The 10,457-nt window shown below is 47.7% G+C and overlaps 1 protein-coding gene across 1 annotated transcript in view; it reads right to left on the reverse strand.

Annotated features, from left to right (window-relative positions):
* The window catches only part of TECTA (tectorin alpha), a 110,529-nt gene that overhangs the window by 67,452 nt on the left and 32,620 nt on the right, over positions 1-10,457 (reverse strand). Inside the window, exon 10 of the mRNA XM_006763686.2 lies at positions 4,034-4,635. Coding sequence (XP_006763749.1) covers positions 4,034-4,635 — 602 coding nt within the window. The remainder of the gene's footprint in view (positions 1-4,033; positions 4,636-10,457) is intronic.

A 10,457-nucleotide genomic window follows, 5' to 3' on the forward strand; every position in this document is an offset into this window, starting at 1 on the left:
GCTGCTCCTCATCACCCCCCCTCCCCCATCGGCCTGGTCACACCCAACTGCACTCCCTGTCGACCTGGTTGCCCTCATTGCCCCCCTCTGCCTGCCTGGTCGCCCCTCACTGCCCCCATTGCCGGCCTGGTCTCCCCACACAGTCTGCTTGTTCAGTTGTTTGGTCATCCCTCACTAACCCCAATGCTGGCCTTGTTGCCCCACTCAGCCTGTTTGGTCATCCATTTGGTTGTTTTGGATGTGACGGCCCCTGGATCTTTATATATGTAGATAGTACTGGAAGTCTTACCCACAGAGATCAGAGAAGGGAAAACCTAAAAGGCATCCAAATTGGAAAGGAGGAAGTAAAACTATCACTATTTGTAAGTGACATGATATTGTACATAGCAAACCCTAGACTCCACCAAAAAAACTACTAGATTTAATAAATGAATTAGGCAATGTAGCAGGATACAAAATTAAAATTCAGAAATTTGTTGCATTTTTATACACCAATACTAAATTCTCAGAAAGAGAAACTAAACAAACAATCCCATTTACCATTGGAATAAAAAAATTAAGATACTTAGGAATAAACTTAAGCAAGGAGGTAAAAAAATATCTATTCAGAAATTTACAGGACATTGAAAAAAGAGACAGAGGAAGACATAAAACAAATGGAAGAATATACCATGTTCGTGGATTGGTAGAATTAATATTATTCAAATGTCCATATTACCCAAAGCAATCTATAGATTTAATGCAATCCCTATAAAATACCAACAGCATATTTCACAGAACTAGAAGAAATACTCCAAAAATTTATATGAAAACAAAGACTCAGAATAGCCACAGCAATCTTAAGAAAGAAGAATAAAGTTGGAGGGATCACAACACCAGATATCAAGTTATACTACAAAGCCACTGTAATCAAAACAGCCTGGTACTGGCACAAGAACTGGCATATAGATCAATGGAATAGAACAGAGACCCCAGAAACTGACCCAAGCCATTACACTCAGTTAATATTTGACAAAGTAGGCAAGAGCATGCAATGAAGTCAAGACAGTCTTTTCAATAAATGATACTGAGAAAATTGAACAGATACATGAAAAAAATGAAGCTAGACCACCAACTTACACCATACACAAGAATAAACTCAAAATGGATAAAAACTTAAATGTAAATCATGAAACCATAAAAATCCTAGAAGAAACTATAAGCAACAAAATCTCAGACATCTCACATAGCAGTATCTTCACCTAGGGCAACGGAAACAAAGGCAAAAATAAACAAATGGGACTACATCAAACTAAACAGCTTCTGCACAGAAAAAGAAACCATCAACAAAATAAAAAGGGAACCCACTATATGGGAGAACATATTTGCCAATGATACATCTGATAAAGGATTAATATCCAGAATATATAAGGAACGCATACAATTTAACAAAAGGTAGACAAACAATCCAATTGAAAAATGGGCAAAGGACCTAAATAGACCCTTCTCCAATGTGGACATATAGACAGCCAAGAGACATATGCAGAATGCTCAAAGTCACTAATCATTCGAGAGATGCAAATTAAAATGACAATAAAGTATCACCTCATTACCTGTCAGAATGGTTACCATCAACAAATCAACGTACAACAAGTGCTGGTGAGGAGAAAAAGGAACCCTAGTTTGCTGGTGGGCATGTACACTGGTGCAGCCACTATGGAGTCTCCTCAAAAAATTAAAAATGGAACTCCCATTTGACCCAGAGATCCCACTTCTAGGAATACATCCTAAGAAACCAGAAACCCCAATCAGAAAGAATGCATGCACCCCTATGTTCATAGCAGCACAATTTACAATAGCTAAGATCTGGAAACAGCCCAAGTGCCCAAAAGCTGTGGTACATTTACACCATGGAATACTATTCAACAGTGAAAAAAGGAGCTCTTACCCTTTCAGACAGCATGGAGGGACCTGGAGAATATCATGCTAAGTGAAATAAGCCAGTCTGAGAAAGACAAGTATCACATGATCTCACTCATATGTGAAATCTAAAGAACAAAATAAACTGATGAACAAAACAGATTCTGAGACATAGAAGCATGGAACAGATTGACAAATCTCAGAGAGAAGGCAGAGGTGGGAAGAGATTAACCAAATAACTTAAATGCATATATGTGTATCCCATGGACACAGAATACATGCACCTCTATATTCACTGTAGAGTTATTTACAACAGCCAAGGTATGGAAGCAACCCAAGTGCCCATCAATGGACAAGTGGATAAAAAAGTGGTGGTACAGACATAATGAAATATTACTTGCTGGTAAGAAGTAATAAAATATTAGCATGTGCAACAGCATGGATGTACCTAGAGGGTATTATAGTAAGTGAAATAAGTCAGAGAATGGCAATACCATATGAACTTACTTGCCTGTGGAATCTAAAGAACAAAAAAAGGAAACAAACTAACACATACAGAGAATGGGCTGGTAGTTGCCAGAAGAGAGGGCTGGGGCTGGGCGACAGAGGTGAGGGGTTGAGGAGTAGAGACTGGTAGTTACAGAACAGTCACAACGTGTAAAGTTCAGTGCAGGGACAGTCAGTCACGGAGTGATAACTCTGTGTGGTGCCAGGAGGGTACAGGAAGTATGGGGAGATAATTGTGAAGTATTTCTAACCAGTATGTTGTACACCTGAACCAACATAAAATAATATAGAGAGTAAACTATAATTGAAAAATAAAATTAAGAGTAAAAATAAATTTATAAAAAATTATAAATCGAAGGGTAGCGATACATCAAATGAGGAGAAAAGGTCAAGTCACTTGGGCAAAATGACTAACATGTTTAACACATATGATGACAATGGGTTAGAGGGAAGTTCTGTACTCAGCTTAACCTGTCCAGACAGCTGCTGGAAACTTTATGTGGCTAAAAGCAAAGAATCCAATATATTTCTAATGGCCCCAGAGGCAATTTAACCTCCCAGATTGCTGTAAATGTGACCAGCAGCAACGTGGCAGTCAGAGGAAACCTGGAAGAAAGGCCTTTTCTGTCACCTCACTCACTCACTCGACAAATGTCATTCCATTTAACATAAAGATTCATTAGGTGTGCTTCCTGTGCTCAAGAAGCCCACAGTTAGAACTGAGTGAGCTAGAGATGAACATCACAAAAAATACAGTATGATTAAAGCAATAACGGAGACGGTAACCAGCTGTTAGGAGAGACATAGAGGAGAAGAATGAGGGTGATGGAGAAAGTCGAACATCCTAAACCAGTCCTTCCAAAATGCTCAGCCAGTGGCTGTGGGCTGGCTTGTTTGTGTCCAACTGATGCCCAGAGCAAGGCCTTGGCTGAGGTGGGGCCTACCTCTCCGCTGATGTCCTAGGTGGGCCCAGGAGTATATGGAACTCCTCAGGTCCTGCTGCTCCTCCCTTCATGGTCCAGGGAATGAAAAGGTGGGGAGGACAGAAGGAGGAAACTAAGGCCTCATGAGCAGGCCCATGGGAGAGCCCCGAGGCCTCCGAATGCTTGCAAGACTCTTGAGCTCCCCAATCCCATGAGAGCCAAGAGGGGACGGGGCGAGGGGGTCAGAGGCCAGAGCAGACAAACATCATTCTGGTCCTGAAAGAGGGAAGGAGGTGGGTCAGACAGTAGGACCACATTAGGTGCCCAATCTGTGCTGAGCACGTGTACTCCTTGCCAGACAGAGTGACTGCCCAAGGCACCCAGAGGAGCCGCTAGCATTTGAATTGAGGTCTGAGCTCTTTCCAGCACTCGGCCACAGCATGAAAGGTTCCCCCTCTGGGGCTGATTCCTCATTAGGTAGCTGCGACCTGGGAAGATCATTTTCCTCTCTGAGGCTCAGCCTCCTTTATCTGTAAGATAAAGAGACAGACCATCTCCGGCCTCAACCACGCTAACATCCTCTCTGGGCTTTTCCTTGGATTCTGAACCAGCCGAGTGCAGCCACAGCCGGGCTTACTGACCAAGGACCCTTGTCCTCCTGTCCCTACGACCCCCGTCCTCGGCTCTGGCCTGTGACTACTCACCAGCACAGTGTGCTTGTAGGCCCTGTGAATCACTATGCTGTAGCCAAACACGGTCACGTCCACCTGCTTGACCCACAAGGCCAGTGATGGGTCCCGGTCCTCGTTCTTGGCCGTGACAATAAACTTGGGGACTGACTCTGCGCTCGGCCTGCTTCCCGTGGTGCACAGGATGAGTGGGCAGCTGGTCTGGAAGTCAAAAGCGTAGCCATCGAAGGTCAGGTAGTGGCCATAGCCTGAGACGATGCAGGAGGCATCAGTGCGGGGCTGGCAGTAGTGCAGGCCGCCCTCCTCCATGCAGTACTCATCATCCTTGCAGGGGACGGTCTCGCAGTGGACGCTGTTGTCTGTGCCGTTGCAGTAGCAGAAGATCTGACAGTCCAGGTCCACCCAGAAGGTCTGGTTTGTGGCAAGTTGGTGCCCCTCAAAGTTGCAGCCACACTCGCTCCGGGCAACACACTGGGTGCCTTGCAGGGCATAGCCCTCGTCGCACTGACACCCCTCTGAGCAGCTGTCTACACAGATGGGGCCCAGGGCCAGTGTTTCGCAGGTCTCTGTACAGGTCATGCATTCCTCAAAGTGGCTGTTCTCCGGGCAGTCCAGAGCTGCAGGTGGTCAAGGAGAAGACAGGATTGAGAAGGGGACAGAGGTCACAGAGTGTGGGTGCACTCATTAGCATGCATGAGTGTATGTGTGTGCACATGTGTTTGTGAGCATGTGTATGTGAGCACACTCATGCATATGAGAGCATGTCTGCACATGAGTGTGTGCATGTGTACACATATGCATGTTCACATGCATGTGTGAGTGTATATATGCACACGTGTGAGCACGTGTGAGTACGTGCATGTATGTATATGGGAGCATGTGCATATGTGTATGTGTGTGCATGAGCATGTGCATATGTGGGTGTGAGCACATGCATGTGTACATGTGAGTGTATGTGCATGGGTGTGAGCATGTGCATGTGTATATGTGAGTGCAAGCATGTGAGTATGTGCATGTGTGGGTGTGAGGACATGTGGGTGTGAGTGTGTGCATGTATGTGTGTGCACATGTGTATGTGAGTGCGTGCATATGTGTATGTGAGCATATGTGTGTGTGTGTACATGCGTGGGTGTGAGTGTGTGCATTTGTGTATGTGAGCATGTGTGTGTGGGCATATGCATGTGTGTATGGGTGTGTGCATGTGTACATGAACAGGTTGCAAGAATGTACACATGTGTGTATGTGTGCATGTATGTGTGTACTATGTGTGCTCTGTTATTTGACAGCACAGTAAGTTTGATAAAAGCCATAGCATCCTCATCTGAGGTCATCAAAGGCTCACCCATGTGCTCCTTCAGGGCACTTAGCTCTCTGTGAACCTGTGTTGGGCTCCTGCTACATCCCAGCCACTGTCCTAGGCACTTTAGTGCAACTTCTTCCAATAACCAAGAAGACAAGGCAAGTCTCATCATCCTGCCTTATACATGAGAAAACAGAAGTTCAGTGACTTAGTTTAATCTGCCAGTAAGTCCTGGAGAGAGATCCAAATCCAGATCTCTGGGCGCTGTCTCCTGACTCACAGACCCTGGACAGAACCAGTGCTGTGGATGCTGCCCTGAGCTTCAGCTTCTGCTTTTATTAAATAAGGACAATGATCACCTAGCTCAGTTGTTCTGAGGATCAATAAGCGAATGTAAAAGGTCCACAGTAGAGTCTCAAGGCCCTTTCCCTTCTTTGCACTTCCTTTGACTATGGATAGACTTTGTGACGGTATTTTTACTCTACAAATTGTTTTTCTTCTTTGCCTTTCATCTCTCTTATCTGCTGCCTTCTGGCTTCTTTCACCTCCTCCCCACCTTCTGCATGTGGTCACCTCCTCCCCACCCTCTGCATGTGGTCACCTCCTCCCCACCCTCTGCATGTGGTCACCTCCTCCCCACCCTCTGCATATGGTTACCTCCTCCCCACCCTCTGCATGTGGTCACCTCCTCCCCACCCTCTGCATATGGTTACCTCCTCCCCACCCTCTGCATGTGGTCACCTCCTCCCCACCCTCTGCATATGGTTACCTCCTCCCCACCCTCTGCATGTGGTCACCTCCTCCCCACCCTCTGCATATGGTTACCTCCTCCCCACCCTCTGCATGTGGTCACCTCCTCCCCACCCTCTGCATATGGTTACCTCCTCCCCACCCTCTGCATGTGGTCACCTCCTCCCCACCCTCTGCATATGGTTACCTCCTCCCCACCCTCTGCATGTGGTCACCTCCTCCCCACCCTCTGCATATGGTTACCTCCTCCCCACCCTCTGCATGTGGTCACCTCCTCCCCACCCTCTGCATATGGTTACCTCCTCCCCACCCTCTGCATGTGGTCACCTCCTCCCCACCCTCTGCATATGGTTACCTCCTCCCCACCCTCTGCATGTGGTCACCTCCTCCCCACCCTCTGCATATGGTTACCTCCTCCCCACCTTCTGCATGTGGTCACCTCCTCCCCACCTTCTGCATATGGTCACCTCCTCCCCACCTTCTGCATATGATCACCTCCTCCCCCCCTTCTGCATGTGGTCACCTCCTCCCCACCTTCTGCATGTGGTCCCCTCCTCCCCACCTTCTGCATGTGGTCACCTCCACCTCCCTTGCTTACACTCTTCCCCACCTAGACAGCCCCTGGACAGCCTTCACAAAGCTGAATCCTACCCATTCTCCACGTTTTATCTCAACCTGCACTTCTGCTTAGAAGCATCTGGAATAGATCAAGTCTCTGAGTCACAGAACTCAGCACATCCTATATAATAAAGAGGTAATATGCAAATTGACCATCACACCCTCACACAAGATGGCCACCCCCATGTGGGCAGAAGATGGCTGGCAGGGGAGGGCAGTTGTGGGCAATTGGGCCAGCAGGGGAGGGCAAGTAGGGGTGACTAGGCCTGTAGGCGAGGGCAGTTGGTGGGGGGACTAGGCCTGCAGAGGAGGGCAGTTGGCAGTGACCAGGCCTGCAGGAGAGGGCAGTTGGGGTGACCAGGCTGGCAGGGGAGCAGTTAGGTGTCCATCAGTCCAGCAGAGGAGTGGTTAAGGGGTAATCAGGCTGGCAGGCAGAAGCAGTTAGGGGCAATCAGGCAGGCAGGGAGGTGAGCGGTTGGGAGCCAGGAGTCTCGGATTATGAGAGGGATATCCGACTGCCGGTTTAGGCTCAATTGGACATCCGGCAGTCGGACATCCCTCAAGGGGTCCCAGATTGGATAGGGTACAGGCTGGGCTGAGGGACACCTACCCCACCCCCCAGTGCACAAATTTCATGCACTGGACCTCTAGTCTATAATAAAAAAAAGGGTAATATGCTAATTAGACTGGACGTCATTCTGGACATCCTTCCTGACGAAGCTGGGGCCGGAGGGTAGCCAACCTGGGTCCCGGGTGCCTGCAGGCATCTGGAGGAGGGAAGCAGCCCTAGTCCCACGTGCCTGCAGGCGGCCAGAGGAGGGAAGCCCGGGTCCCGGTTGCCAGAGGGAAGCCGGTACCGGCAACCGGGGAAAGGAAAGCCTACTCTTGCACGAATTTTCATGCATCAGGCCTCTAGTAAATAATACGGTACACAGTGCTCATCATGAAGTTTCAGGTAACCTTCCCATTCTCTGTATTATTTTAGTTTGTTAAAATTTGACTTGGGCAGAGACAAATCCAGGAGCACAGAAGAAATCTACCTAGAGTCTGTGTACTCTAACGACCTGTGAAAGTCTCCACTGCCTCCTGGGAGAGTAAGATCTTGCCTTTGAAATTTTTTTTGAGCTCTTGTGCACACGATTACTCCTTCATAGTGTCTCAGAACCCAGGGACATGAAGGGGAATACTGAGAATTAACTTGATGGCAATGAGAGCTCTGCCCACAGTACCAGCTCAGCAGCCCCACACTAAGTGCTGACAGAATCATCTTCTTTCCTGGGCTGAAGGCCTCCTGCACCCCCCGACCACACCTCCACACAGTGGAGGAGTTGACGTCTGGCTCAGCACTGATAAATATGTCTGTAGGAGGGATCTTCACATTTGTCTCTAACTTAGGAATGTTATAACACTGACTACAGGTTTATGGTGACAGCAAATCACATAACATCTAGATGGCTCACGTTTCATGACTTACCTTGTTGTCTGGATCTGTCTGAAAGCCCAGGACAAACCGGCGTAAGTAATAAACATCCCCTGGCCCTGAAATGCCTCTGGGAATTGTTTCAACATGAGGGTTGGTCGAAGTATCTAAGCACCGAGCAGGGGTTGTCTCTCTAAATCCAAGGGAGACCTAACCCACATTCTGCAAGACCCTGCCAGGTGAATCCCTCAGTACCCAGGGATGTGTTTCATCAAGGGCGCACATTCCAGTTCTCCCGACCAGACCCATGTCCCCCAGGTCTGGACGAGACATCCTAGAGGACATCTCTCATTTGAATCATGGCCTTTTGCCCCAAGAAGCCAGGCTTCTGTCCAACATCTCTCTCTATAAGAGGTGCTTCCCAGAGCTTCCTCCAGCGCTGCAGGCCCAGCTAGGGGTGGTGAGTAGCCATCACGTCTGGGAAAAGGGAACCCCTCACCCTCTGGCTGCACTCACTTCACACACAGTGCCACCAGGCTGTCCCGTCAGCACCCACAGCCCAGGAGCACTCCCTCTGGGTGGGAGCTCCCATTTGACAGATGGCACAGACATAGCCTGGCAGCAAGGTGCCCTTGGCCTGGGGCAGATCAGCAAGTCCATGCCGTGCGGACTGGAGCAAGAACAGAGAGTGTCTTAGATAAACTGGAGACAGCAGAGAGGAGTAGGAGAAAGTGGGTTAAAAGGAAGGCTTTGGGGCATATTAGAAGGTTCGACTAGATGTGCTGGTCAGTGGAAACCTTGGAACCCTTCTCCCTGTGGGTGGCTTTATGGAAAGAGCATGCGGCCCGAATTCCAGCTTCAGGACTCACAGCATCTGCTACCAACTCCTCCCAACTGCACCAGGTTTACGTCGCCCTTTCCTGAGACCCCAGCCACCCAGCACTCCCTGTGCACCTCCAACTTCCAAAGCTCAGAAAACAGAGGTTTAAATAGAGGTGCATGTGTGCATATGTGTGTGTGCATGCATGTGTGTGCGTGTGTGCCCGCGTGTGTGTTAGTTCTTAGTTCTAAGATACCTCTGTTGAAAGGCTTGGAGATAAAGCAAGAATACTCCAATAGCAATGGGTAAGCTTCACCCAGATCTTGTTTTCTAATACATTCCCCACCAAAAGGAACCGAGCTTCTTGGACTAATGGCAGATTCTAGTCTAGGACTGGGGAGGTTAAGAGATGAGTGTGGAATATTTTTTATGCAGAAAGTAAGGAAATGAATGAAGCATGCCCCAAGGACATCGGCGGCAACATGAAGGGGCTCCCACAGGCCGAGACTGGAACAGCTTTAACAGTAAAGTTATTGATAGATGTAATATAAGATATGAATTATTAAGAGAATCAGAGATATGTGTATCTATATTGATAAGAGAGAGACAGATGCCTGAGACAAGTAGACGGATGGATGGATGAAGGGCAGACAAAGAGGAGAGAGGGATGGAGCTGGAAACCATCCATTAGTAACTATGGCTACCGGCTGACACACACTGAAACATGAAGGGTGCGATGACATGCAGGATACTTGCATGGTCTTCAAGTGTCTCTTCACAGATTGCTCATGATTTGCAAGTGAAAAGGCATAATGACCACAGAGTAAAGACATTTGACAACACCAGGGTATCCATCAGCTGATCACCCATGAGAGCAATAGAATGCGCCCCTGGTGAAGGTGATGCTGGGAGACAACGCACACTCTTGCCGCAGGAGTCTGCGTGGGGATCACAGCAGAACCTCATCATGAGAAAATACCAAGCCCAGCTGGGGGCCATTCCACTTTTAAAAGAGGGAGGCTGTGTTTTTTAAAAGTGACAATGTCAGGAAAGGCAAATAAAGCCAAGGAATCGTCCAGCTGGACGGAAACGAAAGGGCAGGAAAACTAAACGCGACGTCGGTCCAGGACTGGGTCTGCACGGGGGGGATAAAAAAGCATAAAGGACATGACTGCGCCACTTTTAAAAAGGAAACGTGGATGTTAAATTATGACATCAATTTTAATTTCCCTAACTGTGATTCTGTAAATGAGGTTCATTATTGTAAGGAAATAACACTAAATTATTTAGGACAAAAGGGCATGATGAGCTCATTCTATGAAGCCAGCATCACCTTAATACCAAAACCAGCTAAAGACAACACAATGAAAGAGAATTACAGGCCAATATCCCTCATGAACATAGATGCCAAAATCCTCAACAAAATCTTAGCAAATCGGATCCAGCAGTACATCAGAAAGATCATACACCACGACCAAGTAGGATTTTATCCCAGGGATGCAAGGATGGTACAATATCCACAAATCAATAA

Source organism: Myotis davidii, unplaced genomic scaffold, assembly GCF_000327345.1.
Source record: "Myotis davidii unplaced genomic scaffold, ASM32734v1 scaffold799, whole genome shotgun sequence".
Lineage (NCBI taxonomy): Eukaryota > Metazoa > Chordata > Mammalia > Chiroptera > Vespertilionidae > Myotis > Myotis davidii.